The 27568-nt window shown below is 45.1% G+C and overlaps 1 protein-coding gene across 3 annotated transcripts in view; it reads left to right on the top strand.

Moving 5' to 3' along the window:
- Positions 1–309: 309 nt before the first annotated feature.
- The window catches only part of LOC140697099 (kalirin-like), a 112698-nt gene continuing 85439 nt past the window's right edge, over positions 310–27568 (top strand). For all 3 annotated transcript variants that reach the window (XM_072963940.1, XM_072963939.1, XM_072963943.1), the window contains exon 1: positions 310–567. In XM_072963940.1, the coding sequence (XP_072820041.1) occupies positions 483–567 (85 nt within the window). In that variant the 5' untranslated portion in view covers positions 310–482. The remainder of the gene's footprint in view (positions 568–27568) is intronic.

Below are 27568 nucleotides of genomic sequence, written 5' to 3'. Positions count from 1 at the left end.
GAACCTTCCAAATCTGTTCCTCTCCCACCTCTTCGGCCTCGTGGGGTTGTGTATTTAAGCCAGAGCTGACTGTGGTAGCCTTTGAGGAGAGGAGGCTGCACTAAAGGAGAAGCACCTGTTTCGTGCCGGGGTCGGGGGGCTGTGTGCGACCGTCCTGCCTTCGCTTCCCCTGCGCGCAGAGCCACAGCTGCGTTGCATAAGGCTCTGGGCCACGCTGCCGGCGGGCCTCGGGCGAACAGCTGGACTTTGGAACTCCGCCCCAGCCCCGCCCTCCCCGCCGGGCCCTTCCCCGCCTCCTCCCCAAGGTGGCTCCGGCTCCCAGAAAGTCTGAGCGGCGGCCGCCGTGCGGGAGAGGACGGCGGGGAGGGAGGGACGAGGTGGCAGCTGGCTTCGGGGCCGCGGCGCCGAGGTGGCCTGCGCGCCGCGCTCCCACCGCTGCTGGCGGCCCGGGCCATGCGGGAGCGCTGGGGCCGCGCGGCAGCATGAAGGGCGGCGACCGCGCCTACACGCGGGGTCCCTCTTTGGGGTGGCTCTTTGCGAAGTGCTGCTGCTGTTTCCCGTGCGGAGGTGAGTGGCTGTCGGCGTAGGCGCCTTCTTTGCAGCCGAAGCCTGGGACGGCCAAGTACGAGGGAGGGATGCGGGGAGAGCGAGGGGTGGGGGAGACGGGGGTGGGGCGAGGAGCGCGGCGAGAGCGAGGAGTTTGCCGGCAACTCGGCTCATCTCGGTTTCCCCCGCGCGACGCGGGTTCGCTCGCTCTCGGGGAGCTTCTGACTTGGATGCAGAGCTGCAGTTTGGGAACTCAGTTACTTATCAGCGACTTTGGTTGTCTGGGCTCCAGCTTGCAGGGGGTGGGGCGCGGATGCGGGGGATGGGGAGAGGGCATTCAGCTCTGCGCGTCCCTGTAGTGACAGAGTCACACTTTCCTGCCCTCATTTGCATATGAACCTCAGCCGCGGGGGTAACAGATGACTCCTAGCTACAGGAATGTGTTTGACACTTGTGTCTACACCAGGAACTGTTTTTGCCAAGTGACAGTTTTCTTTTGGGACTGGAGCAGGCTTTTCTCCGCCTGGGCTTTGGCAGGCCAGCGTGGGTTTGCAGCTCTGGGCCGGAGCTTGGCTCATTAATTAACCAAGAACTCTCTATGTACCCAATTAGGACTGTATTTAATTTTTCTGCTAATTTTAATGTCGTTGAGGAGACTTGCAGGAAGTAACTAATCTCCCCTAAATCAGCCTGCAGAAGAAGGTGGTGAGAAGGCAGAAAGAAGGTTATCAATGTGTATGTAGCCTCTCCTGAAAAGGAAACTGGAACCTTCCTAGACAGACTTAGCAGATGTTTCTAACGCAGTTCATGTCGCTTTAACACCTCAGCTTGGAGGGAGATTGTTTCTGTGTTGTTAGAAGTGAAAATACAGGCTCTCACTTGACATTTGCCCTTTTAAAATTTAACCTATTAAGTCTCTCGCCTCCAACCCCATTTATAATGCCCCAGTCTCGGTACCCATCCTTGCTTAATAAAGTCCTGATGGCATTTTCTCTTGGACTTCCTGGTGAATGAACTTCATTCAAGTGATCGCCATCCTCTGTGCGCCCACCACCCCCACACACACACATACATAGCCCTGACAAATTCTCCATTCTGAGCAGATGTAAGGCTGCAAAAACTAAATCTGAAGAACCTTTCCTCAAGTCATTAAGGTTCATAATCCCAGCATTAGATTCCTTCAACCTCTGCATTTAACTAGAACAGCCTGGAGCTGTAGTAATTCTGGTTTTAATTCTAAAAGCCAGAACTCAGGGGAGAAAGAATTTTAGGAGGCCAGGGACCCTCACAAAAACCCAGACCTAGTTCAGAAACATTCAAAGCCAAGGCTGGGAACTATAGGAAGGGGGTATTAAAAGGGAGAGGAAGCAGGAAATGGCCAAAGGGACTCTGAGTGGGTGGGTTTGCCCCGCAGGCTGGCTGCTTTCATGGTGAAGAGTTTCCAAGTAGGATTTCTTGGGAGTCGTTTCCTGTCCAAAGGCAGAATGCAAGGACTTGGGCGGTGCTTATCTAAGGGCCCTGCAGCTGCCTCCTTGAGTCCAGATGTGTGGCAGCCCCAGCTTCCTTACAGAATAATTCTCCAGGGGTCTCTCAGCCTTTGCTTTGTTTGTGACTTGCCCTGGCCATCCCTCCCCTCCATGCTGCCGAGCGCCTGCTGGGCCACCTCCTGCCTGCAAGACTAGAAAAGCTGTGGCTGTAGGCTCTGTGGCTTGGAGAGGGGGTGTTCTGGAGCCAAAGTTGGAGAAGACCACCGACCCTCAGCTGAAAATTGAGGGAGGTAATCAGCCCAGGCAATTGAAAGCAGCTTAAAAGAGAAAAGGAGGGTAACAAAGGTGGGTGCCACTCCCCTTCTCCCGCTTTACTCCTTACTCTTTCCTAGATGTGAAGAAGGAAAACTTGGGCTCAAAGCTGAGGAAGATGGTATGGGAGATGAATTAGCTACCCTGGGCAGGGTGATAGTCTCTGAGGTGTTGGGCACTGCTGAGGCTCCTTGAGCCTGCTCTAACAGAGGAGTTAGGGAGTTCTGAGGGAGTTCTGAGTCCCCACCCAGCCTGAAAACATCTATTTGGAAGCAGACTGAGAAGATAAGGTCTTGTACTGAGCTTGAGTGCACTGTCCAGAGCCCCAAAACTCCATAGGAGGAAGCTTGCCCAGTTGCAACACAGAGAACTTAGGGAGGAGGCTGAGAGGCTGATGGGAGTGGAGGACATCTGTACCAGGGACGATCGGCCTCCCTTTTCAGTTAAACCAGTTTCTCTGGTTGTACAGACGACTCTGAAGCTCATGGGTCAGAACCCACTACTATGGTTCCCAAGTCAAGGGGCCTTGACTCAACTGGCTTCCAATCACTCAGCATTTAAAGGACACCTCCCTTAAAAGTCTGAGGAAAAGGAACCAAGAGGCAGTGGGATGTTCTGGTTATTTTACCCTCAAAGCTAAGTGATCCTGGACTTGCTCTCGTGAATCCCAAGCAGTTGTAATTGTTAACACTAGAGGGAGAGTCAAGGATTTAGGGATGTACCTGTATGGCCTTTAAAGATCACATTTGAGAAAAATGTGGACGAAGTTAGTAGAGAGCTTGTCTTTTGATTTGGAAAGGTAAGGAAGGCAACTCTAGTGTGTTCTTCTGATCTAGTTTTTGATTCTGTTGTGTATGGGTGTGGCAAAGGGGTTTTAATAAAAGACGATCTTCCTTCCCTACCTTGAAATTAGTCTTGAAAGGCAGGAAAACTGAAAACCAGGGGTAGAATGGAAATAGAGATAGGTGAGAAGGAAGGAAGACAGCAAATACATTTATAACTGGCTTTTTGTAAGTGAAAAATAGCCAAATGTGAGATCACGGTGCGTGTGTGTCTGAAGAGTGATGAATTATTGATGTCACGCTCTGGGGGACGTTTCAGGATGGCTCTGGCTACTTAGACTTCCTCTCCACCTGAAGAAGTGGGTCCATTCTGGATTCTTCTTTAGTGGTCTTAAAATTTTTCAAGGCACCTTGTTTCCAAGTGATGAAAAGGATTTCAAGTCACCTGGAGGTTGCTAAGTTCTGTTTTGCAGGCTGGAGTTGGTGACTTGTTACATCCCGGAGCCTGGACAGTTTTCTGACGTTGGTAGGTGGAAGCCAGTTTTAGAGCCTTTCATTTTCAACTTGTAATTAACTTTGGGTATGTGGACAAAAGTCCCTTCTTGGAATCCTTCCCTGACCACTGCTCTCCTCCGCTTCTCCACAGTGCGCATGGGATTTATTTATACTTGTTCACTATTGTACCGTTGTCCTTGCACCTCGAATCCATGTGCCATGGTATCTCCCCATTTAGACTGTGAGGCAGTACCTGATTCAGGAGGCTGCGTATCTCAGAGGTAAAGAAAGCAAGGGTTGGTGCCTTGCCCAGGCTGAGTCCGCCTGCAGGAGAGGTGCTGGGATCACATCCCCGTGGCTCTTCCCACTGCAGGGGCAGTTGGGTTCCAGCGTGAGTCAGACATCACAGGGTGTGGGTAAGGGTTGTGGGGATTCACAGGGCATCCTAAGTCATCCTCATCTATAATTTCTTTTTTTCCCCTACCTTTTCTCAGAGTCACTAAGCAGGAACCTTATGACTTAAAGTGAATGACCTATGAATTAATACAGCTCATTTTATAAACTGAATTTAATGTGTGAAACCATGACACCAAGTTCCTTTAGAAAGGTGTTGGTAACCTCAAGGAGGAACCCTTGTGACATTCACTTTTGTTGACCTTAGTTCACCACCCAAGGGACAAAAGCCTTGGGACCTTGATGCATACATACCCTTTTATTTCTTAATCTTCCAGGAAGTACCTTTACCACTATGAAAATTGAATTGACCATTTTGCATGCATGCTTTTCCAATGTATCTCTTAGTTTTCTCTGCCTCCCAGGGATGTGCCCTTATCTGGGGAAAATTTCCACACATGCATACGGTTCCCAGCCTAGATCCCATGCTTTTCTCCCCATACCTGATTCCCCGTAGTAACAGGGATTTCAGTTATGACCTGGACAACCATACTGCCTACCAGTCATAATGCAGTGGAGACAGGAGTATATGGATTTGGTTGGGGTGGGAGAGATTGGAAACTGAAGCCAAATATCCCTCCTCTGGTACGGCTGTGGGTCCAACAATCGTTGATCATACTGTAGGCATGTCACCCCAGTGGTTCCGTGTGCTACATGTTGGTAAGTCCTAACCTGAGATAAAAAGATAAGAATTCCAACTCCGTATCTGTGTTTTTATGCAAAATGAAAGTGTGTGTTGGGGATGAACATGGAGAATTCAGTTCCAAGCCCAGACAGCGTCGCAGGCTGCCCTCCCGGGGCGTAGTGTTTGTGGTGTTCCACTTCACGTGTTCCCCATGAATCTTGATGCTGCGCTCTTCTGCCTCACAAATGCTCCCCAGGCTGTGGAAGGGCCACTCCTTTTCAGTGACTGTGAGTGGCTGCACGGCCTGCCCTCTCCTTTAGACCAAACCCCAGGCTTTTCCAGGCCCTAGAGAGAGCATGGGCCTGAGAACAGAGGGCGCTTCTCAAGCAGAAGGGGCTATATCCTGGGAAGTTAGAGCTGGGTGCAACCTTGGAGATGACTTAATAGATCTTATTTTCTACGGGAGGATACCGATCTGGCCACTTAGTAGCAGGGTCAGAAGTAGAGCCCTTTTGCTAGTGTTCTTTCCTCAGCTCCATGATTGTCTTCCTGGGTCTGGGGTTTCTCTTACTTTGGACAAAGGCAAGGCTGACCCAACTGAGAAGGGTAGAGGCTGACCCGAGCCAGAACTTGGGCGTTGACTGTGGAATGACTGACCTGCGGTTCTGGGGGTGACTGCATTGCCTGGAGCCATCTGGACCTGGAGCTGCCTGGTGTGTTCTGAGCACCTGTTCTGTCCCAGGACCACGGAAGGCGGAGACCGCAGCCACATCCCTGTCTCTCCCAGGGTAGCTTCTACACGTTGTTCTTAGTAAATATCTGCTCATGGTCGCCCCTCTGGTTAAATTTAATTCCAAAGGTCCCTTTTCCCCCTTTCTCTCTTGTCTCTTTTCATGAAGTGTACCCTTTCAGGTAGAAATGAATCAATGTAATGCATTCCTACCATTCCATTTTTGAACGTCACTGGTTTTTATGTAACACACAGTGTTTTAATTCATTTGACAAATGTTTATGTGCTGACTGCCTGCCAGCCTTGCGCTGGATACAGGGGAGAATGGATGGGGGTCATAATGGCACTGACCTCATTGGGCTCTTGTGAGGATCAGTTAAAATAACATATATAAAGGGTTTAGCATAGCCCCAGGCATATAAAGTGCTTTAAAAGGGTTAGATACTAGACACTGACCCATCCTCAGGGGACTCCCAGCTAAATATCTGTGGGCCTTCTAGGTTGTCTTACTGTAAATCACTTTCCTAAGCAATGTAATGGTCTTGGTTCAAACCATTGTCAGCTGTGCCTCAATTGTGTAGCGTTGTCAGTGTGGGGAAAGAAAGCTTGTGATCGAGAAGTATGATAGGGATTTCCTTCTGTTTTTATTAAGCCAATTAAACATAAAAAAGCCTGTAACACTTCTAGTATTAGAATCACTATGGTTATGTAGAAGATCATTTGAAAGAAGGTGCTGGCAAGATACCCCAAGTATCTTCGAGTTAGTCTTCTTGGAGGGGAAACACAAGGTGCGACAACTGGAACATGACTGCGTTAATATTGAATTTCAGCTCCTGAGAACCTCATGTAAAAGAGTGTATGTAAAAAGATACCACTTCTTGGCCTGCCCCTTGACTTTGGCTAAGAGTCTAATGAGAGACATTTTTTCTGATCACATCAGCCCACTTTTGTTGCACATTCATGTGCAAAGCTTTGCAGGCCTTCTTCAGGCTGTTTTTGCCTAGATAAAAATCATGACCTGCTGTCCGCAGCAGCCCCCGAGGTTCCAGACATTTCTCTGAGGTTTGGCCAGTATCTTGTTTATTCCTTGTAGATGGGAGATGTGGGTAGCTTGGCTCCCCAGCTTGGGCTATTCAGTGACTAATGGAGTTCCTCCTTTGAGGTTGACAGAACCTTCTGTGTTACAGTTCCTGGAAGGAGGGGAGCCCTGGTTACACCTGCAAGGCAGCCAAGAGGTAAAAGATCAGAGTGACAGAACAGGTCGTTTCACATTCTTGCTTTTCTGGAGCCCACAGTGAGGAAACTGGCAAATTAAAAGGAAGGGAAACCCCTTCTGCTGCTAGGTTGAAACAGTACCTCATAAAACATCTCTGTTCCCAGGTATCTGCTCTCCTTGGGGCAGGATTAGTTGTAGGCATGTGTTTGTTTTCTTCCAGTGCCTGGAAGTGTAACAGATTCTGAGGACATTGCCGATTTCTGCCCTCCAGCCAGTAGCATCTCCATTGTTGCCCCCAGGGAGGAAGGGATATGACCTTTCCCCATCCAAAGGGGAACCAAGCCTCACTGTTAAGAAGAACTGCGAACACCTCACTTCTGCACAGATTTTGGATCTCAGTCTCTCACCCGTGTGGTGCCTCCTTCTCTTCCTCTCTACGTAGAGCTGAATTTTTCCAAGTGTGGTTTCTCCAGAGAATGTGTTTGAAATGCAGGTTCTTGGCCCCGCTGACTCAGAAACTTTAGGGTGGGACCCAGCAGTCTGTGTTTTAACAAGCCCCCCATATTTTTGGCTTCTTTCCTCTCCACCGTCCCGACGCCTTCCTCCTCCCTTCCCCTAGCTCCAGCAAAAGTGGCTGTATCCTAAAGCTGCCTGCTTCTCAGGGATTCTGCTTTGAGAAGTGGTGGAGGACCGTCCTGTTCATTTTCACTTGCCAGGCAGGGGCAGAAATTGGGAATCACCTACATCCTTCCTGAGCCCTGCAGCCCCCCGAGGTGAGGAAGGGTGGTTGTGGCATCTTCCTTCCCAGTTAAGACTCCTTCACTTTTATGTTTGTTTTCCTCAGACTCTTAAAGCTAACTATGCTCACTTCAGGAAAAATCAAAAGTTCTGCAAACAAAAAGACCATAAAAACATAAATTTTGTAGCATCCTAACCACCTAGAAACAACTACTTAACCACTTGATATATTCTCTTTTATATGTTTACCCCCTTTTTTATATGTTTACCCCTGCATTTCCAGGATATTTTTAATGGCTGCAGAGTGTTTCTTTGTAGATAAGACTTGAACTTGACTGTTGTTGGTATTGATTTAATGTAATGGCTACAAGTTTGGTGGGAAGGGATGAGGAAGAGCCCTGGGTTAAGTTACAGATCTTTCCAGAATCAGACTGTACAGACAGATTCTTGTCCTGGAGTTCACGTGTCTCTGCTCTCTTCATCTCAGCTTTCTGGGAGGTATGATTTAGGTAGGGGAGGGGTACAGCTGACCCCTCTCCCTCGTGAGACCAGTGTGCAGGGTGCTGCAGCCGCTGGCTCCACCCCCTCAGCCTTTTCTTGCTTGTGTGGTACTAGGTGTTTCCTCACTCCTAAGGCTTCTAATTGTGCCCTTGTTTCACAAGCAGATCCAGGATTCTTCTTTTTCTGTTTTTGAGACATGCCTCTGAAGATAGGTCATTTTAAAATTACTGTTATTGGGTAAGACAGCCTTGATTATTTTTTTCTGCCTAGCTAAATCATACATAAACATTGGGAAAACATTGGGAAATGAAGATAAATGAACATAAAATCCCGTTACCTAGAGAGAGCCATATTAACATTTTGAATATATCCTTTTAATTTTTTTCCCGTGTGTATTTTTTTTCTGGAAATATGATACAGTAGTGTTATAAACTTTTTTCACATACTAAACAACTTCCATGACGCTTTCATGGATCCATTCAGTGATGTGTTGGGGCCAGCCCAGCTTATGTTGGATTGTTAAATATTAAGGATTCTGAGAGCAGATGGTGTGGTAGCTTGAGATCAGCCAATCAGAGGTAGGAGTATTGATACTGGGGGAGTCACCCGACACCACCAATCAAGGTTTCATGCTTTCTGCGGAGAGCTGGTTTATCAGCATACCACTAGGTTCTCATTTCATCATGTGTAAATACGGCTTGTTTTCATTCTCACCCTCCCTATTTTGGGTTGTTTCTAATTTTGCTAGCAATATTATAATAACCATTCTTATAGTTAAGTCTTGGCACACACCCATAATTTTTTCCTTAGGATAAATTCCTTGAAGTTTCTGAATTAAAAGACATTCCAAATCTCAAGACTTTGTTGTTACCAGTTACCCTCAATTTTACACCTTTGAAAGGAAGAGTGTACTGTTCTTTATTTAAAGGAGATTTATGAGAAACCTCCTCTGGGACCAGGAATTTCATGTCTCTCCTATTGTTTACTTCTGTTTACATTTTCTGAATTAACTTAATTCTTTTTATGTAAGGAAATACCCTGGCTGAGAGCAATTAGAGTCTTAGGCTCCATACTGATATCTGGGGTGTAAAAAATTTATTCTGTAGTTGTTCCGGACTGAGAGGCAATATATCATGATGATTAAGTGCTTGGACTCTGGAGCCAGAGCAAGTTTGAGTCCCAGTTCTGCTACTTACCTGTGTGACTTTGTGCAAGTTACGTAAACTCTTTGCCTCTGTTTCCTCATCTAGAAGAGGGAGATGATGATAGAATCTAGTTGCGAGGTTTTTACGAGACTCAGATCGGTTGGCTAATGTAAATCACTTAGAACTGGCACATGGTGAGTGCTATGTAAGTGTTGGATTATTGTTAGCATTAATGAGTGTAGAGAAGTCTCTGTGGAACTGTGCCGACTGTCACACTCAAATGATTTCAGCAGTTCCTTATAGCATGAGAAATTGAGCTGAACTTTTTTTTTGTATCAATCCCCAAATATTTGAGTACCGTGTGGCAGGTGTTAGACTAGCAAACGTAGAGAATTTAAGATGTTTCCATGCCCCCAAGGATTTTGCAATCTAACTTGGGAGCTACCCCGTAAGTGTGAAATGGTAAATAATGACCCCCCCAAAAGAAATATAGTTGCTGAAGACAAGAAAGGAAAGACGCTTGAAGGTCCTACCTGATTTCTAACTAAAATAATTATGCAGAAGCTGACAGGATCACAGTGACCTGGGGTGATCTAGGAGGACATCTCAGGAGATGTGGGGTTCTCTCTGGGTCCTAAAGGGGTTTTTAAAGGGCTGAGTATATAGTATGAGCAAAGCAGGGACATGCAGGGCACCACAGAGGAAAAGTTAGACCTTGTCTTCTCCATCTGTGCTAATTCTGCAGCCACTAGCCATATATGGCTATTGAGGACTTGAAATGAGCCTAGTCCAAATGGATATGTGCTGTAAATATAAATTACGTACCAGATTTCAAAGATTTAGTACAAAAAATGTAAAGTAGATCAATAATCTTTATATTGATTACATACTAAAATTATCGTATTTTGGATATATTAGGTGAGATACAATGTAATAAAATTCATTGTAACCATTTTTACTTTATTGTGACCACTAAAAGATTTTAAATGATATAACATTATGTTAATTATATAATTTTATTTTTTATATAATATACGTGGCTCACATTTGTGTCTTGCATTATATATTCTTTGGATGAAGCTGTTTTGGAACTTACAGTCCATGATACATTGATGTGCCAGAGTAGAAAGTTTGTAACTCTATATCCTTTCACCCCATTCCAGGGCCAATCCGAAGGCTGTCCTCGCAGCCTCCCCCCATAATTCCAGGAGGATAGCAGTTGTCTGATGCTTAAAGATGCCCACAGCCTTCTCAGCTGAAACTTTCAAGAAAAGCAGTTATACATTTTCCTTTTTGAGCAGTATATAGGAAACAAATGGGGCTGAAATCACAAGTTCTGCTCACAGAGCTCAGACCAGCCAGCTTTTAGGAACATAATGAGGGGAAGCCCCGAAAAGAACAGTGAGCAGGAAGAGAGTAACAACGCACTCCCACCTCTAACCCTCAGCTCACTGGCTTCACTCCAGCACTGCCTCTTCACATGACATAAGAAGCGTGGCTGGCCTGCATGTCCCCAGGGTCTGAGGGATAAAACAGGGCTGTGTGGCTGGGCGGGGGGAGCCTGCTGCTCTGACGGGGGACTGAGGTCCAGAGGAGACACAACTAAGTGGATACATTCAGCTCCTGCTTGAACTCGGGCAAGTTTCATTTGGTCCTTTAGCTGAATGCCATTTGAGTGATTGTTTCATTCTGAGCAGCAGTTTTCATCCCATCTTTGTCCTCCTGAAGCATCACTGAGTGACTGGCTGAAGGCAGCCCTTTACAGGCTATTGGAACCATCTCCCTATTTGTCTCGAGAAGGCTGTGTATGCACTTAATTTGTATGGTTTCATAGAAAACTAGAATTTTACAGCATCTCAGAACATAAAGATCTCAGTTTTATCCATGTGAAGAGTACTTGGGAAAAGAGGAAAGACTTGCTTATACCTTTAGAGAGGAAACAGAGAAATGTAGAGCAATCCTGCCCTTCTGTTTGGGCAGATGGGGAGGGTAGAAGAATTGGATCAAGTCTTTCGAGAGATCCAGCTCTTTGGAAGGAATCTAGGGGCTGGGGATCCCAGGGAATCAGAAATCACTCTCGGGTTCCTGAAACTATGTCCTAGCCCCCTGCTCTAGATTTGCTCCCATGTAAATCTGCCCTACAGTGGCCACCTGCATCCAGTGTTTCTAAAAGTCTAGAGGGATGCTGGGGGAACTTTACCACACTGAAATCATAGCCGGATTCCCAGAACTAGAGCTGAGGACTAGGTCCTACTGATCCTGATGAAATCAGGGTTGACCCCACTGGCCCAAAGTCTCCAAGCAAGGCCAAGCAATACAGGGACCTTCCTCTGACCTTCCAGACCTGATGTGAAGCCAGGCCTGGATAGCTAGTGTGCTCCAGTCTAATCAGGTTCCCAGGAAGCCTTCCCAGACAACCCAGGGAGGTCTGTGGCTGCCGCAGTAGTCTGGGGCCTTACCCAAGGTCTCCTGGACTGGTCATCTCTGACTCCTCTGGGACTGGGGGATGATTGGAAATCCCAGCCCGTGAACAAAATGATGGGCATGGCATTGCCCTCATAAATTTACAGTTTAGAGGAGGTAGCAGCACATCTCTCTCTCTCTCTCTCTCTCACACACACACACACACACACACACACACACACACACACACATGCAGATCTTTATAAGTGTCCTCAAAGGATGCTATGAGACTATCTCTTGGAGGGGGTGGGGAAGAGGTAGAATTTACACTGGGGCAATAGGGACCTTGTCTGAGGAGCTGATAAGTACCAAAAGTCTTGTTCCTGCCATTCTCCTGGTCCCCAAATGGGTATCGTTTGCATTCCAGACCACATTTAAAGAGTCTTTCCAAAAGGTTTTGCTTACACATCATGGAAGAACACAAGAAAGTAGAGTAAAAGAAGCATAAAGCCAGACAGCTTTATGAAGTTCACATTTCTGGTACCTTGCCTGAAGCTGGCTTGCTTCCAGAGCTCCTGGGCCTCCATTCTTTGGTCCACAAGCACCTGAGGAAGTTCTGCTGTGTCCACAAAGGCTCGTGGCTGAGGCCCTCTCTTCCTGATGCATGACCTGAGTCCTAGAGAGCTGTCATATTCCTACATATTTTTACACTGGGATCCAGGTGAAAGGGCCACATTCCCATCCACTATTACTCATTTTTGTCTACCCACCACGTTCTAGTTTCTGCTCTGAGGCACTGCCGCGCACAGCTGCTGCCTCCTGCAGGGATACGCCCCCAGTCATAGGTGGTGACTGGCTTCAGCTGAGTCTGGGTGACTCGGCAACGTTGTAACCTTGACTCTACAACATGAGGGCTGTTGTACTCAGTGGCCTCTGAGACTTTTCCCCGTTCCCACTCCACAAAGGGATTTAAAAAACAGAGATTTGCTCGGATTCTGTGTGAAAGCAGAAGACCTCAGTAACCTTCTGAGGTTTTTTTCAGCCTTTCTAGTTTTTAAATCCCTGTTTCTTTGTGCTTTGGTTTGGAAATTATACCCCACTTCCCAATTTAACTTATGTCCTGACCACCAAATAGTGCTTCCATTTGGAGTGTAGTCAGCCAGCTCTCCCAGAGTGTCTGTGGATCTCCTCAAACAGCCAGTTTCCCGGCTCCTGCCCAGTGAGGGGGTCAGGTCTAAATTTAACTGTGACCTTCTGGTAGCACACGCCAGCGAGGGCTGCAAGAGCATAATCAGAGCTGACCTGTTCTCGGGTTCTCAGGCACACACCTGTGTGTGTAGGAGTTAGAAGAGTAGGTAGGCAAGGCTCCCCAAAGGCCAGATCAGCCCTTGGGGAACTTCAGGGTGGGGAGAAGTATAGTGATCCCAAGTGACTATTGGCGTTTCTCCTAGCCTGGCTGGGTCCCCGGGAGAAAAAGTCAGCCAAATTCTCCACCCTCTCGGTTTCCTCCCACTATAAATTATCAGTGACGTAACTCACCTGGATTTGTAATTACTGTGACTTCCTGCCAAGGTAAGTGCCACAATTATGTGTTCACTCTTGCCTCTTATTCAAGTCACCAATCCCACATTTATGGGATACAAGCTGCACACTGTATTGTATAGATTTAAGCCGTTGTTTGGATGTCTGGGATGCAGCTTTTTCTGTATCAGTGTGTACGTATCCCTGAGACAGGCCAGAGGCAGTGTCTGTAATTTTGTTGGTGGAATAGCCTTGCCCATTTGTTTATACTAAACATGTGTAAATGTAAAGCATTGAAATAGGTTTAGTTTGTAAAATATCACTCATTATAATTTAAGCATACCGCCAGTGTGTATTTATAGTCATGATTAGCATACTGCCCCATAAAATTCGTACATACATTTGTGACATTTTTAGAGTGATATCGGATTATGACTCAGATCGGACAGCCTTATTTTTCTGCTTGATCTCTAACAAACAGAGACAGATTTGGAGAGGCACGTTGAGTGCATGTGTCTTTCCGCAATGCCCTGGTTGCAGTTGAGAGGAGAACCAGATCACAGAGCTGCCGGAGCTGGGGTTCCAGCACAGTCTGACAGTGCCCAGGTTAGTCTCTCAACGGGGACTTGGCTACAAAGGAAACATGGGCCATTTTGCTCCCTTGTGCTCATCTGTCATTTTCTGTAAGTAGACGAGAAGGTTTTGAGGGCAATTCTGTAGCTCAGATCTCTAAGGGAAAAACATGGATTAGAGAGGTTCAGAGTGAGTCCCCGCCCTGGCAATAGCATTTACTAAGTTACATTAGTCTAGTTACTTAGCTTTTTTATGCTAAGGTCTCCATCCACACACCTGAGAAAACCCAGGTGTTTATCGGAGTGTGTGTGTATCACCTAGTATAGTCTTGGCTTGCTGGCCCATCGAATGCACGCAGTAAATGCTAGCTTATGAACAGTACTATTTTTCCTCATTATCAGATACTTCTCTGTCGTATAGGGCAGTAGTTTTAGGTGGACCATTCAGTGAGATGGAGGATTAGTGGTTATTTTTCAGTTTTCCAGGAAAACAAACTTGTAACTGATTAGGCCTCTAATTGCCGGCCTTTTGCCCAATTTTTGATCCCTGTTCAAAACAGGTTGCCAGGACTAGGGCTAATTTAGGGGGACACTTTTTCTTAAAGAGATGAAAGGTCTCTTCTCTGCACCCAGAGGCCAGTGTGTTGGGTTCTTGAGCAGTTCCTCGGCAGGTCACTACTGAAGACCTTTATATCTCTTTATTAGTTTAGTTTGTGCCATTACCCTGTATTCATGTCCGAAGTTGATCATCTTGGATGTTTTCCTTTAATGACTATAATTATCTGCTGTGCTCCGGTAAATATCTGATCTTCCATTTATGGCTCAGAAATTTCTATTCTCTCATCAGCCACCAGTCAGAGCTTCTTGTATTCAGGAACCATGTTTATCACTTTAAGACAAAAACAAAGAGGCTTAACATTTTGGATAAATGTATTATTGGATAGGGTTAATGACTTTTTCCCATAGTGAAACTCATATACCTTCATGTTTGGTGAGAAGGAAGAAGTCAAAAGTCTCCAAAATTGACTCTCTTTGGGCCTCTCTGTGTCAGACCATGTGACCATCCTTGACTTTCGATCCCAATGGCCCAAGGAATAAAACATTCTGGCTATTTTAGGACCCACCCCTGGGGTGGAGGTGGGGCTGGAGATTGAGCCGGGACAGAGTTTCACTCCGCAAAGCTGGGAAACCTGGGGTGCTCTTATGAAGGGGAAGGAAAGACTTGGGTGCTGGGGAGGCAGCCAGCAGGCATTCTTTCTGTTGACTGTAGGCCTCCTGATCTAATGAGAAACCGTGGTGAGTTTAAGGACAACTGAATTCCCTCTGCCTCTTCTGTTGTATGTGCTCAGAGGACACACGGCCAGCTCGGCTAGAGGAGTGAGGAAGTTGTGTGCAGGGGAGGCCTGACTTGAAGGGTCACTAGGCATATTCATCTAAGAAGCTGGGCAAGGGGAAGAGCAGGGGGAAGGGCGTAGGGTCCTGGATGGAAATGATTTACCCGGTGGTACTTCAGAATCCCCTTTGTTCTTCCCTGGGGAGTCAGTTGACACATTTCACATCTGAGAAGACTGAGGCTCAGACAGATTAAGGGATTTTCTCAAGAGCAGCTGGTTAATGAGTTGAGTTCTGGTTTCTTCTCAGTATTCTGCTCTCTCTCCCACTTACCCTGCTGCCCAGCGAGGGTCCGATCCCTGTGTCAGGTTCTATATTTTTTATTACTATAATGGAATTTGGAACAGTTCCATTTTGTGTCTCTGAAAAGATGGGGTAGATTAGCAGTTCCAGAAGCAGCTTTTTCTTGAGGGGCTGTTACTTTTATTTGCATATATAAACCCTGTGCCGCCAAAGCTCTTAGCATAAGCATCGCCTGGCAAACACACACACAGACTTTTATACCCTAAATAGCAGGGGCCTAGAAATGTTTGTCTACTTTTGCCAACATCTGACTATGATTATCTTTAACCACAGTCACACTTGTTTGTCTCTTAAAATAGAATTGACTCTCCCGGGGAGGCTGTTTCTGGTCGTCACAGCCCTCGTGGAGCCGTGAGTTCCACCTGCCTGCTCCTGGTAGCTGGGCAGCCCGTGATTGACCGTGATTCATGTCCCTGCACCCTTGTGCTGAGACTCCTGAGCTCTTCCTTAGGGTTCACGGACCTCTCCTAGTGAGAGTGTTAGAGTCACCTCAGGGACCAACTGTTGGCTCAAGGAACAGCAAGTTTAACTCTCCTTGCGATGGCCGTCAGCCCTTCCTCCTTCCTGTCCCTGCCTCTGCCCACAGGCCATGCCACTGTGCCGGGATCCACTTCCCCAGAGGAGAGCCACCTCCAGGCCCAGCTGTGTCTGACCTGTGGGATGGACCCAGCCAGTTTTGGAAATGGAGTATCCCTTCCCTCTGTTCCTCAACATGAATATTAAAAATGTACGTCCTGGCTTTGGGAATCTGTCTCAGAGAAAGTCAGTGTTCCCTTCTGCAAGTCTGTCGGGTTCTTTCATTTTAAAGTTGCCTCATTTTGACTTTGAACTTGATGAGAGTAAAAGGAGGAGAATGAAGGTGTTTTTAATCTCAGTTTCCATCTACAAATTGCCCCCAGCCCACTGTCCCCCACCTCCTGGAATAATACATCATACCAAGCTAGAGACACCTGCTCTCAGATGGAGCCTGGTGGTCCTCTTTGAGCGGGTCTTTCTCAGAACCATCACCAGGATAAACGAAATGGACAGCATTGACTCACACGTGTGATTCTGGGTGGTATGCTCTGAACTGGGATCCAGGTGGCATGTGGGTGGCAAACACAAAAAAAATGAAGGAAAAAAAATTGTCAAAATTGCTTTCCCATTTGTCAGGCTTGCTCTCTGATTTGAACAGTGTGTTCTCCAGAGTCGAGGCATGGGGTCACTAACCGGGCTCTGACAAGAGCCGCTCCTGGTGCCTCTGTTGGACTGTATTGCTCATCCCGAACCACAGAAGTTGCTTCTGCATAACCTTGTGATGGTAGAATGGAAAGGTGAGGTGCTTAATGGTGGAAAATAGGTTTGGGAGATGAAGGCTGCAGATGAGCTCATGAAAGCCCTATAAATATTTTTATGATCCTTAAATTATCCCACTAAATAAAGAGAATGAGTACTGTGCAGTTTCCATTCTATTGGGTTAAAAATAGTTCAAATTTTCCTAACTTGAAATTTGAACTAGAAATTTTTAAATTCATCTTTGTGTGGATAATAGGTGCATTAAGATTCTTTCACCCTATCTCTATGGTGGTCCTTTGCCCTAATGAGGCTCAAAACTGTATAGATAGATTTTAGAGTCATGCATACCTGCCTGAACACTGGCTCTGTCATTTACCAGCTCTGCAACCTGCCACATTCTCCTCATCTGTAAAATGGGCATCACAACAGCACCACACACATGCGGTGTTGCAAACGTCACACGAGAACGGAAGTAAAATGATGAGCCCATTGTATGTTCTCAGTAAGGAACAGCGTATAAGATGTAAATGTAGTCGTGTGATGGTAGCACATTGTTGTACACTTAAGTGTTTAAAATGGTATTTTTAGGATATATATATTTTAGCACAATAAAAAATTTTTAATTATACCCCCCAAAAGGTAAATATATGTGTGAAAGAGAGCAATTTATTAACTTGTAAAAGGCTGGAAGGTAGTTTACCAGAAACTGCTACATGGAAGGATTCTGGATGATTTTTTTTTTATTCTCATCTGACATTGGAATGAGGTAAATTATGTCCTCAAATATCATTATACATAAAAATTCCAGATGGATTTCAGGCAAATGTAATAGACACTATAAAAGAAGTTAAGACAAATGATAGAGTGGGAGAAAATACTTGCAACCTACCTAACAGACAAAAGATGGATACCCAGAATGCATAAAGGATTCTTATAAATCAGTGAGAAAAAAGGCAACAATGCAATAGGAAAGTGGGCACAAGTTAAAACGAAGCAGGACTTTCAAAAACAAACCAATAAACTTTTGAAAAGATAATATCAGTAGTAATCAGAGAAATGCAAATAAAAATAAGATAATTTTTAACCCTTCAGATGAGCAGAATTATTGGTAAGGGGATGGAGAAACAGTCACACACTGGTGGAAATATAAATTGATACAGTCTTTCTGGAGGGCCATTCTGCAGAATCTCATAAAAACTGAACATGTGTATGTCTTTTGACATACTTCTGAAAGTACACCCTGAAAAGTTCTCTATTTGTCCCAGGCAGTTTTTGTCAAGTGGCAGTTTTTGTCAATAGCTAACAAGAAGATGGACAGTAGCATGATTTCCTATAGGGGATTGGTTGTGGTACAGTTTTAGTGTGGAATTCTAGGCAATCATCTAAAACAAACAAAAATGAAAACACAGACCTGGGAAGATCTCCCACTTATTAAATTAAAAAAATAAGAACAGTCAAATCTGTAGCATGAACTGCTTTGGGTAAGAACAAACTGTGTACACATGTGTGTATCTGGGAGTTAACATGTGAAACAGCTACAGTTACCTCCAGGCAGGAGATGGAGTTGGGTTTGGCAGGAATAGCTGGGAATGGTTTAGGGCTGGAGGACGTTTTACCCTATAGTCCTCTAAGGTATTATTTGACATTTCAGAAGCATGTGTTTATGTGTGATGGACTTTTAAAGTAGTATATATTTATAACATAATTGGGAGAACATAGGAAAAATTAAGGAAAACATATCTCCTGTAATCCTAGACACACTTTGGATTCTTATCTTTTTTTTTCTATAGGTACTATATATAGAAAAGAGCTGGTTCAGTTTTTAAACTCAATATTGTATTCTGCTTCTTTCACTAAATATTGGCTAAGCATTTCCCCAGTTTTACAAATTCATAATCTCTAATCTCTCATGCTACTTTTAAATGTTATAAATTCACACAGTTTAAGGCTCAAGAATAAATGGCAGGATTTTCAAGGGCCACGATGAGCAGGTACGTGGAGGCTGAGCCCTGGCCCTGTGTGCCCAGTGGGAGTAGCAAGTGGAAGGCAGCTGAGTCGGGCCCAAGGGCTTGTCCCCAGGAGTCTGCAGAAGCCCTGCAGCATCCTGCCTGGCCTCTCACCTTCTCTCATGGTGATTGACAACCTTACGGTCTTGCATTTCCTCAGCTCAGGTTCCCACTCTGACTTCTAGGAACTGTCTCCTCTGCTGTGGGCCTGCCTGAGAATCACGATCAAAGTGCAGAACATGAAATGTTGCCCCCTCTCTGAAATCATGGCGCCTGAAAGTCAGCTTAGAACGCAGACTTCAGTCTTCTGTATCCCTGAGTTTTAAAGGTGAAAGGGCTGGTAAAGAGGATGTAGAGTTGTTCTCCCATTTGACAGATTGGTAAGATGGGGATTTGTCTGAGACTGTGAAGCAAGTTAGCAGTAAAGCTAGGATCCTCCCCCTGGGATTCTTGGCGTGGCCAAGGGCTCTTTTCACTGTACTGCACTTTCCTCCTCTGAGGGAGCAGGGGGCCTGGGGCCTGGCCTAGGACCGTAGGGTGCCATGAAAGGGGCCCAAGCAGCATTCAGGCTGCCTGGAATCCTGAGACTTACCCAGAGGGACTGTGAGCTGAAGAAGGGTCATCTGGGCTCAAGTTTTGGTTCATTCATTCAGCAAATACCCTGGTCTAACACATGCACAAAGGGGGGGGGGGTAAACTTTCTAAAGTGAAAGGTGGCGTTATGGTGGGGAGATTACAGAAACGTTTCATTTTTCTTCTATTTTTTCCTACAATGACTAAATGTTACTTTTGAAAGCTTGACTTTTTAAGTCTTCTTGTTCATCTAAGGATTTTTATTTGTTGAAGTCACGATATATTTCATAACTTTGAAGCGAGAAATGGGTGGAAAATTTATAAACCAGGTAAGTCCTCTCGTGATGTGAGTCTGGTAGTTCTGGGGTCTCCACCTTGAGTTCGTGGAAGGCCTACGTGTGCCGTGCGCCTCACGCATGCACACTTGTCATGCGTGTCTGTGAGTGTGTGTGGGCCTGCACCTGCCGGGACCGGCTCCTGCATCTGTGACTGGTGAGGAGCAGCAGGTTTTATAGACGGGAATGAGGGGACTGGAGCTGCTCAGAAGGAGATGTGTTCTCCCTTTGCTGCTGTCCTGTGAGAGAAAGTGAGAGAGCTCATACACCAGCTGACTCAGCACCGCAGTCTTGCTGTATTACAACACAATGCTGTTGATTGTCATTTAACAATCATATAACAAGTTACTGTTACGTAATAACCTTTCACTATTTAAGTATTATGTTCTCAGAGGTAGGTATTGGTTATCCCCATTTTACAGACAGGAAACCAAGGCTCAGAAAGGTTAAGAGGTAGAGCCCAAGGTCAGGTCCCAGGGTCAGATCCCGAGGTCATCTCACTCCACCACTTGGCTTCTGTATTTAACCGTGCTTACACAGACAGGCACCTTGGCTTCCTTTTCATTCATTTACTATTTAGAACATATTTATTGAGCACTTCCTGTGAAATCTTTTTTCAACGAATGAGAGTTTATTGAGGGTTGTAATTCTCTGCGTCAGCCACTCTTCTAGATGGTGGAAGCACAGCAGTGAACAAAAGCGAAGAAAAATTCCCTGCTGTCATGGAGCTGATAGTCGAGTGAGGGGAGTAAGAGAGACAGGTAATTAGTTCTATAGTAGGTGTTTTTTAATGCAGTGTATTCATAGAAAATTTTGAGGTTCAGTGAGGCCAACAGGTCAGGAGTGATTATCACTGAAAAGATCTTCTATTACTCATAGTTCTCATGAGGAAGGAAGCGCATCCCACAGGGCCACGGGTGGAAACACTGAGGGTGGTTGCAGGGAGGGTGAAGGAACATGGGGACTAAAGCCTTTAAGAGGTGAGTCAGGGTAATCACGTTTAGGATGGGCTAGTTTGGATAATTTCAGCAGGCTCTGGAGCTCAGGGGCCGTCCCCAGTGGGCTGATTGCCCGACCCAGGGATGATCAGGGCAAGTAGATAGTGGCCCGAAATGAGAGCCTGAATAAAGAAGTTGGTTGGCAGTATAGACTCTGGCTTGATAGGTTTGCATATGAAAGGCACAAGCAGAAGCAAGTTGTTTGCTACCTCTAGGAATCAGCTGGCCCTGAGAGGGGCTTTTTCTCCAGGGTCAGCTGGACTCCAGATTTCACAGAGTCAGAATACAGAACACTAAGAGACATGGTTAGATGACAGTTAGTGCTGCAGGGAAAATAAAAGAGAAAGGGAATAGAGAGTGTCCGTGTGGAAGGGTGGGATGCTGTGGTTTTAAATAGAGTACAGGGAAGACTGGGAAGGTAGCATTTCAGTAAGACCTGAAGGCAGAGAGGGGGTGAACCATGTGGGATCTGGGGAAGAACTTTCTAGGCAGGGAGATCAGCAAGTTTAGAGGTAGGGGACATTGATAACATCACCTAAGTGTGCATCAACATACCCTAGACCATGGCAGGAAGAATAGAACAGAGATCAGTTAGGCGTCACAAGCTGATAGCAGGAAGGGGCGGGGTGCCTAAGGTGTGTGAGCTGAATATGGAGTGTTTTGTCCAGAAACCAGATTTGAATATCTTGATATTCCCCATTTATCCATATTTGGTAAGATATTTCTCCCCAAATCATTTTGAAGAAAAGTTGATTCTTGGTGGAAAGGTGATTCTAATCCATAATAAATTTATCTGACAATACAACATGGACCAATCAGAAGTGAAAGATTATCAATTAAAGTAAATCATATCTTATCATCCGTCCCTCCAGTGATTTCCCATTCGGATTTAGGATAAAGTTCCAACTCCATGCCATGGCCTGCAAGGCTCAGAGTCTAGCCACTGCCCACCTTTCCAACTTCATTTTGCATCTGTCCACCCACCAACGGTGCTCCAGCCTCAGGAACTTCCCCCAGATAACCTGAGCATCCCCAACTCCTTTCTGCCTTAGGAGTTCTGCACAGGCTGTGCCCTTGGCATGAGGCCTTCCTCCTATCTTCCCACAGCTGGTTCCCTCTTATCATTCAGGTCTCAGCTTACTTCTCAGAGACTATCACCAGCTGCTCACTCTGAAGAAGTTCTACAGGCCGTCTCTAGCTCATTAGCCAGTTTAATTCTCTACATGCTGATCAACTGCTTTGGAAATTCTAACTCATTTATTAGCTTATTATCTGACCCCACTTCCACCTCAACTAGAATGTCAACTTCCTGATGTCAGGGACTTTGTCTCCCTCACTGCTGGAGCCCAGCATCGGGAACAGCACTGAGCATGTGGACAGCATTCAGTGGACATTTGTTGAGTGAGTGAATAATAATACAGTGTCTTCAGATATAAATGGATCCTACAGGACCCAGCACTTAAGGAATAAAAGAGCCGTCTAATGCGGCAGGGTCTGGGCAGTCTTCTAGGAAAGAGGTGTTCTTGTGGAAATAGTGATTCCAATATACACAATACTAATTGTGTGTTTTTCTTGCAAAGGATGTCTCCAGGGTTTCTGTGGCACTGGGTGATAGCTCACCCCAATCTTTTCCGATCATGTCACTGAGGTCTCTGCTTTAGTAATGAGGAGATGGCCTTGTCGCTGTTGGGCAGGCGTGGCAAACTAGCAGCCCTCGGGCCTCTGGTCCCAGGTGTATAGCATTTGGCAGCAGAGTGTTTGGATTCTTTCCTAAAACATGAATATGAATGTCTTTAGCAGACCTGCACTCTCCATTTGGCCATTCCATGCCACTCCTGATTGTCCAGTATCCAGACTCTTCTCATGTTTACTTCCTTATTAATCCCTGAGGACACCTGAGCTTCGACCCTCTGCCCTGTGTGACTTAGTGCTCGGTTCTCTAGCAGCCCAGTGGGCACTTTGGATGTTTTTCTTGGCTGAAGAGAAGTCGAAATACTACTGGTAAGTCTCAAGAACCAGCTCATGGCTGGAGGACAAGGAGTCAGCTTGTCTCACCTGTCCCACAGGCGGGGAATGCTTGCTACCGGGAGTGTCTGGTTGCAATTATGCAAGTAACTTACACAGTGTATTTAGAAAGGGACCCTTCCAGGGTCCCCTCAGTATCATCCCGACCCAGTCTCTCTACCCAGCCCTTCCTGTGTCCTAGGGGCCAGCTGAGGTTCTCACTAATTATTCTCTCATCACCTACTTGCCGTTTCTCCCACCTTTAACTCTCTTAAATCAGGCTTGTGAGACAGGAAATGCCTCACTGTCTACCAGTATCTTAGAATCATGTTTCCATTTTTTCATCTGGCCTTTTCAGCTGGTCAGCTTTCATACTCAAGACTAAAGCAAGCATCATTCTTTGTCATGATGATATTTCTGTATTTATTAGTAAAATATTGTGAGTAATTAACAGAGCTGGTCAGAATTTTATGCCTCCCCCAAAACCTCCAATACCATTTTCAGTGACAATTTCAAAATCTATAGGAGGAAGTCCTGGATTGTATACAAGCCTGACCCTGGGTTAGCTTTCAGAATCCCCATTTAGCACTTTAACACAGAAACTTCAACTTTACTGATTTTGGAAACCCACAGGCTAAAATCAATTTTATTCTTTTTTTTTTAATTGAAGTACAATCAGTTACAATGTATCAATTTCTGGTGTACAGCGTAATGTCCCAGTTATGCATATACATACATACATTCGTTTTCATATTGTTTTTTTATTAAAGGTTATTATAAGTTATTGAATATAGTTCCCTGTGCTATACAGAAGAGATTTGTTGGGTTTTTAAATCTATTTTTATATATAATGGCTAATATTTATAAATCTCAAACTTCCAAATTTACTCCTTCCCACCCCTTTCCCCTAGTAACCATGAGGTTGTTCACTATGTCTGTGAGCCTGTTTCTGTTTTGTAGGTGAGCTCATTAGTGTCCTCTTTTTTTTTTTCTTTTTTTAGGTTCCACATGTGAGTGATATCATATAGTACTTTTCTTTCTCTTTCTGGCTTACTTCACTTAGAATGACGATTTCCAGGTCAATCCATGTTGCTGCAAATGTCATTATTTTTTCTTTTAATGACTGAGTAGTATTCCATTGTATAAATAAACCACAACTTCTTCATCCAGTCATCTGTTGATGGATAAAATCAACTTTAAATAGCAAGTCAAATAAAGCACAACCTACCAAAATTTGACAAAATCTAGTTCTAGCCTTTAGCATAATCACTGTTTTCACTATACATTGTTCAATCTGTTTTCAAGGGAATGGAAAATTATTCTATCATATTTATGATCAGGAAATCATTTCATGAGTGGACCTGGGTGTTTTACACAGGATTAGGTTCAAACATCATTTACAGTTGATTTGTAGCAGAATTTTAAAACACCAGGACTAAGCATGTATGCAGTTTAACTTGATGGATCAGAAAATTTGCTCATAACAAATACCACCATGACCAGGGGATCAATGTTAACATCACTAAAACTGGATCAAATTGTTATTATGTGCCTCCTGATACGGCACATCATGTTCAGGGGTATTCTTGCCAAAAATGCACATTCTCAATCTAATATTAAGGAAACATCCGGCAAACCCAAACTGAGGGAATATTCTACAAAATAACTGTCTTGTATTTATACTGTACTGATAAAAGATGTCCAAGTCATGAAAGACGTGGTCTTTTTCTATAAAGGATATTACAGGAGTGATTGGCAATTAAATTCCTGATTTTGCTAGCTATGCTGTGGTTATGTAAGAGAACACCTTTGTTTTTAGGGAACATACGCTGAACTATTTAGGGGTAAAGGAGTATCTTCTTTTTAACTTATTCTCAGTTTAGAAAGAGACAGAGAAAAGGAAAAGCAAGTGGTAAAATGTTCATATTTGGGAAATCTGGGTGAAGGAGATGTAAGAATTCTTTGTACAAATCTTGCAGCTTTTCTCTAGATCTGAAATTATGTCGAAATAAAAAATTATTAAGAAATTATGCCAGTGGCATCATACTCATGAATATATCGCCAGATTGATGGGGATGGGAAAAACCCAGATGGTGGATTTTCCCGGCCACATGTGCCCTCAGTGTCAGTCTGTGCTCTGCAGCCAAAGAGACCAGGGAGGACCACACGGCCACCGCTGCATGAAGAACACAGAGCGGGGAAAGCAGAAGGAGAGAGCCTGGGCTTGGTCGGGAGGCCCAGACCAAATGCAGTCTTGTTTCTTTGTTGCTTTTTTCCAAGCCAGGTAGCAAGGACCTAGAGGAAAACTCACTCAGCACAGGTCCTCGGGAGAAACAGGGCCAGGCTAAGGCTGTAGGGTCTCAAACTACATTAAGTCATGGAGATACTAAATCTTACACTTTCTTTCCTACCTCACACACCAAAAAATGTAGATTCCTTAAAAAAAAATGCCGAAAACATGGTCATTGACCACCAGTCACCTGTTTCTTCCTCCAGATAAGCAGTTTCCTCCCTTTCTTCTTCCCTTGTGTTCCCTTCCCTCGGAGAGTTTCCACTGTGACATTTTCAGTTAAGTAGCACTTAATGACAGTCTTAAATGTTCCAGTGGCACCCAGCTTAACTCTTTCCCTCTGCCTCTGTAATGAAGCCTGGCATGGTTACCTCTGGTTAAGGTTACTACTGAAGGGCACATTATGAGCTGAATCCAGGTCAGGCTTCCTGCTGGCTCCCCAGTACTCTAATGTGATAGCGCATAGCCAAAAATAACTGACCTGGACCGCGACTTACCTCCTACTTTGGTGTTCATAAAAAGTTTTGAGCTTGACTGTCAACCCTGTGTCAGGATACCATCCTCAGGAGTCTGATTCACCTTTTGTGTTCCAGACTGAGATGGAGTAATAGCCAAGATCGATGTTAACCATACTGCTTTCTGCAGCATATTAATAGAATTTGGTAAATACTCGCTTTGGAGAGTCATCATCTACCTGAGCATGTTAATTAGCATATTAAAGGTTCCTAGAAGTCCTGCAGAAAAGAAACAGGTCACTTCCTTTAACCCATCTTAATTGACTAGGCAACACTTAGAACATCTTAAGGGACAGGAAGCCCTAGCCTATACTGATAGTCACTTTGCTGAGTTTAAGAGATGACAGCCTCAACAACATTGACTTTTTCTTAGAGGTCTCTGGACCTAAAAATAGATTCCAGTGATTTCTCTTGATTTGTCCTTAGCTATTCATCACCAGCCATTTAATGAGCTCCTCTATGACTGAAGAGCTTGTGCTGGGATACAAAGATGGGGGACATCTCTGTCCTCAAGGACTTCCCTTAGAGTTCGGGAAGTCAAGTACATAAACAAGCATTTATCAGTGCCAAATAAATGTACAAGAGGTGCTCCCAGAGAAATAGGAGAACATGATGCGCTTAGTCTTCTTAGAAGCCCTAGGCAGGCTTTAGATAAGCAGAGAGGCTGCAGAATGGTTTGAGCGATGAGAATCACAACATGGGTGGTGCAGTCAACTGAATAATTAGACTAAAGTGGATGGTTCATATAGAATAGTGGTTTCCAAACTTTAGCATACATCTCCAATTACTTGGAGGGCTTGTTAGAACAGAGTGCTGGGCCACCCCCATAGTTTCTCATCTGGTAGCCCTGGAGCAGGACCTAAGACTCTGCATCTCTCACAAGTGCCCAGACAATGCTTACATTGCTGGTGTGGGAACCACAGCTTGAGAACTTTGGGTTATCAAAGAATGGACGCTCACGCGGCTGGAAAGGTGAGCTCCGGCTTGATCGTGGAGCAGTTTAAATGGCAAGCTGACAAGTTAGATTTTGTTGATCAAGTTTTAAACAGTGACTTGCACATAGCAATAGGATTGTTCTGGTAACAGAAATATAGCAAATGAGGAAGAGAAAAGGACTAGCTGCAAAGAGACCAATTTGGAGGTTGTTACGTAGTTAGAGCAAGTGGATTTAAAAGCTCCGAATTAGGGCAGTGACAGCAGGAATGGCAAGAAAAATATCCTTGCAGAAATCTTTGTGAACGAAGACTCTGCCTGCAGGAGAGAAAAACTGCAGGAGAGCCTTGGTCATTCTCTGAGGGAGAATGCAGTTATATGCAGTAATGTGTATAATGTTATTTTGAGGCTTTGTGTGTATTACTGGAGCTGAACTGGTTTATGTTCACACAGTGCGAAAAGCGGAGAATGTTACCATGTAAGGTAATAGGGTAAACTGTCTTAGGGAGCTTACATTTAACCTACCTGAGGGCTTATTTGAAGGCCTAGGAGAAAACTCTGATGTGGATAGATCTTGGACTCAGGCGTGGCCTATTTTACCAGGAAAATTTGGCTTCCCCGCCAGGCATGGAGCTTGGGAGGGTGGCCTGCAGGGAGATGAAGCCAGAAGAAGACATCCTCCCCAGCCTTGAAACTTCAGGTGCCGTGAGTCATGATTAAGACCTCCCGGTGTTAATGGTATTTTTTTTTAATTTTAATCTTTATTTTTTGAGGGGTGGATAATTAGACGATTGATTGATTGATTGATTGATTGATTGATTGATCTTAATGGAGGTACTGGGGATATCACCCAGGACCTCATGCATGTTAAGCATGTGCTCTACTGCTGAGCTGTGCCCTCCCTGTCAGAAGCCTTTTAGGAGAGTTCCCTACTCCACAGTTGAGAAGAAACGTGCATTTCCTCTGCAGAGGCTGTGGACAAGTCTGAGAGCATGAAATGGGTGTATACAGAGGGGAAAAGTATCGGGACTGTTTACTCTGGGAAGAGCAGCAGAGCTGCTTTCACTGCCTTTTGCCTGATCTGATAGGTCAAGCTTCAGATTCTACCCCTGGAATAGAGAGAGAGACTTTCTAGCCCTTAACTTCCAAAGCCAGCTAGAGGGAATAGTGAATCAGTGACATCAGTGTGACAAAGCAGTGTCACAGCAATGGCCTTGCAAGTTTAGAATGTGCTTCTCTGGGGTGACGGGGCAGACTGACTCGGTGCCCTTTGAGGTGTCTCCTCTCTCCGTCTCTGACTCAGAGAGAGGATTACACAAGGGAAACTGAGGCTAAGGAGACCTGAGGACAAGCAGTGGGAAACTATCATTTTAACCCTCTGCATCCAGTGGCATCCTTACCAAAGTCAAAGCAGGGAG

This window comes from Vicugna pacos, chromosome 1 (assembly GCF_048564905.1).
Source record: "Vicugna pacos chromosome 1, VicPac4, whole genome shotgun sequence".
Classification (NCBI taxonomy): Eukaryota; Metazoa; Chordata; class Mammalia; order Artiodactyla; family Camelidae; genus Vicugna; species Vicugna pacos.
Note: the sequence above shows the minus strand (reverse complement) of the source record. Positions and strands in the feature narration are given on the sequence as shown.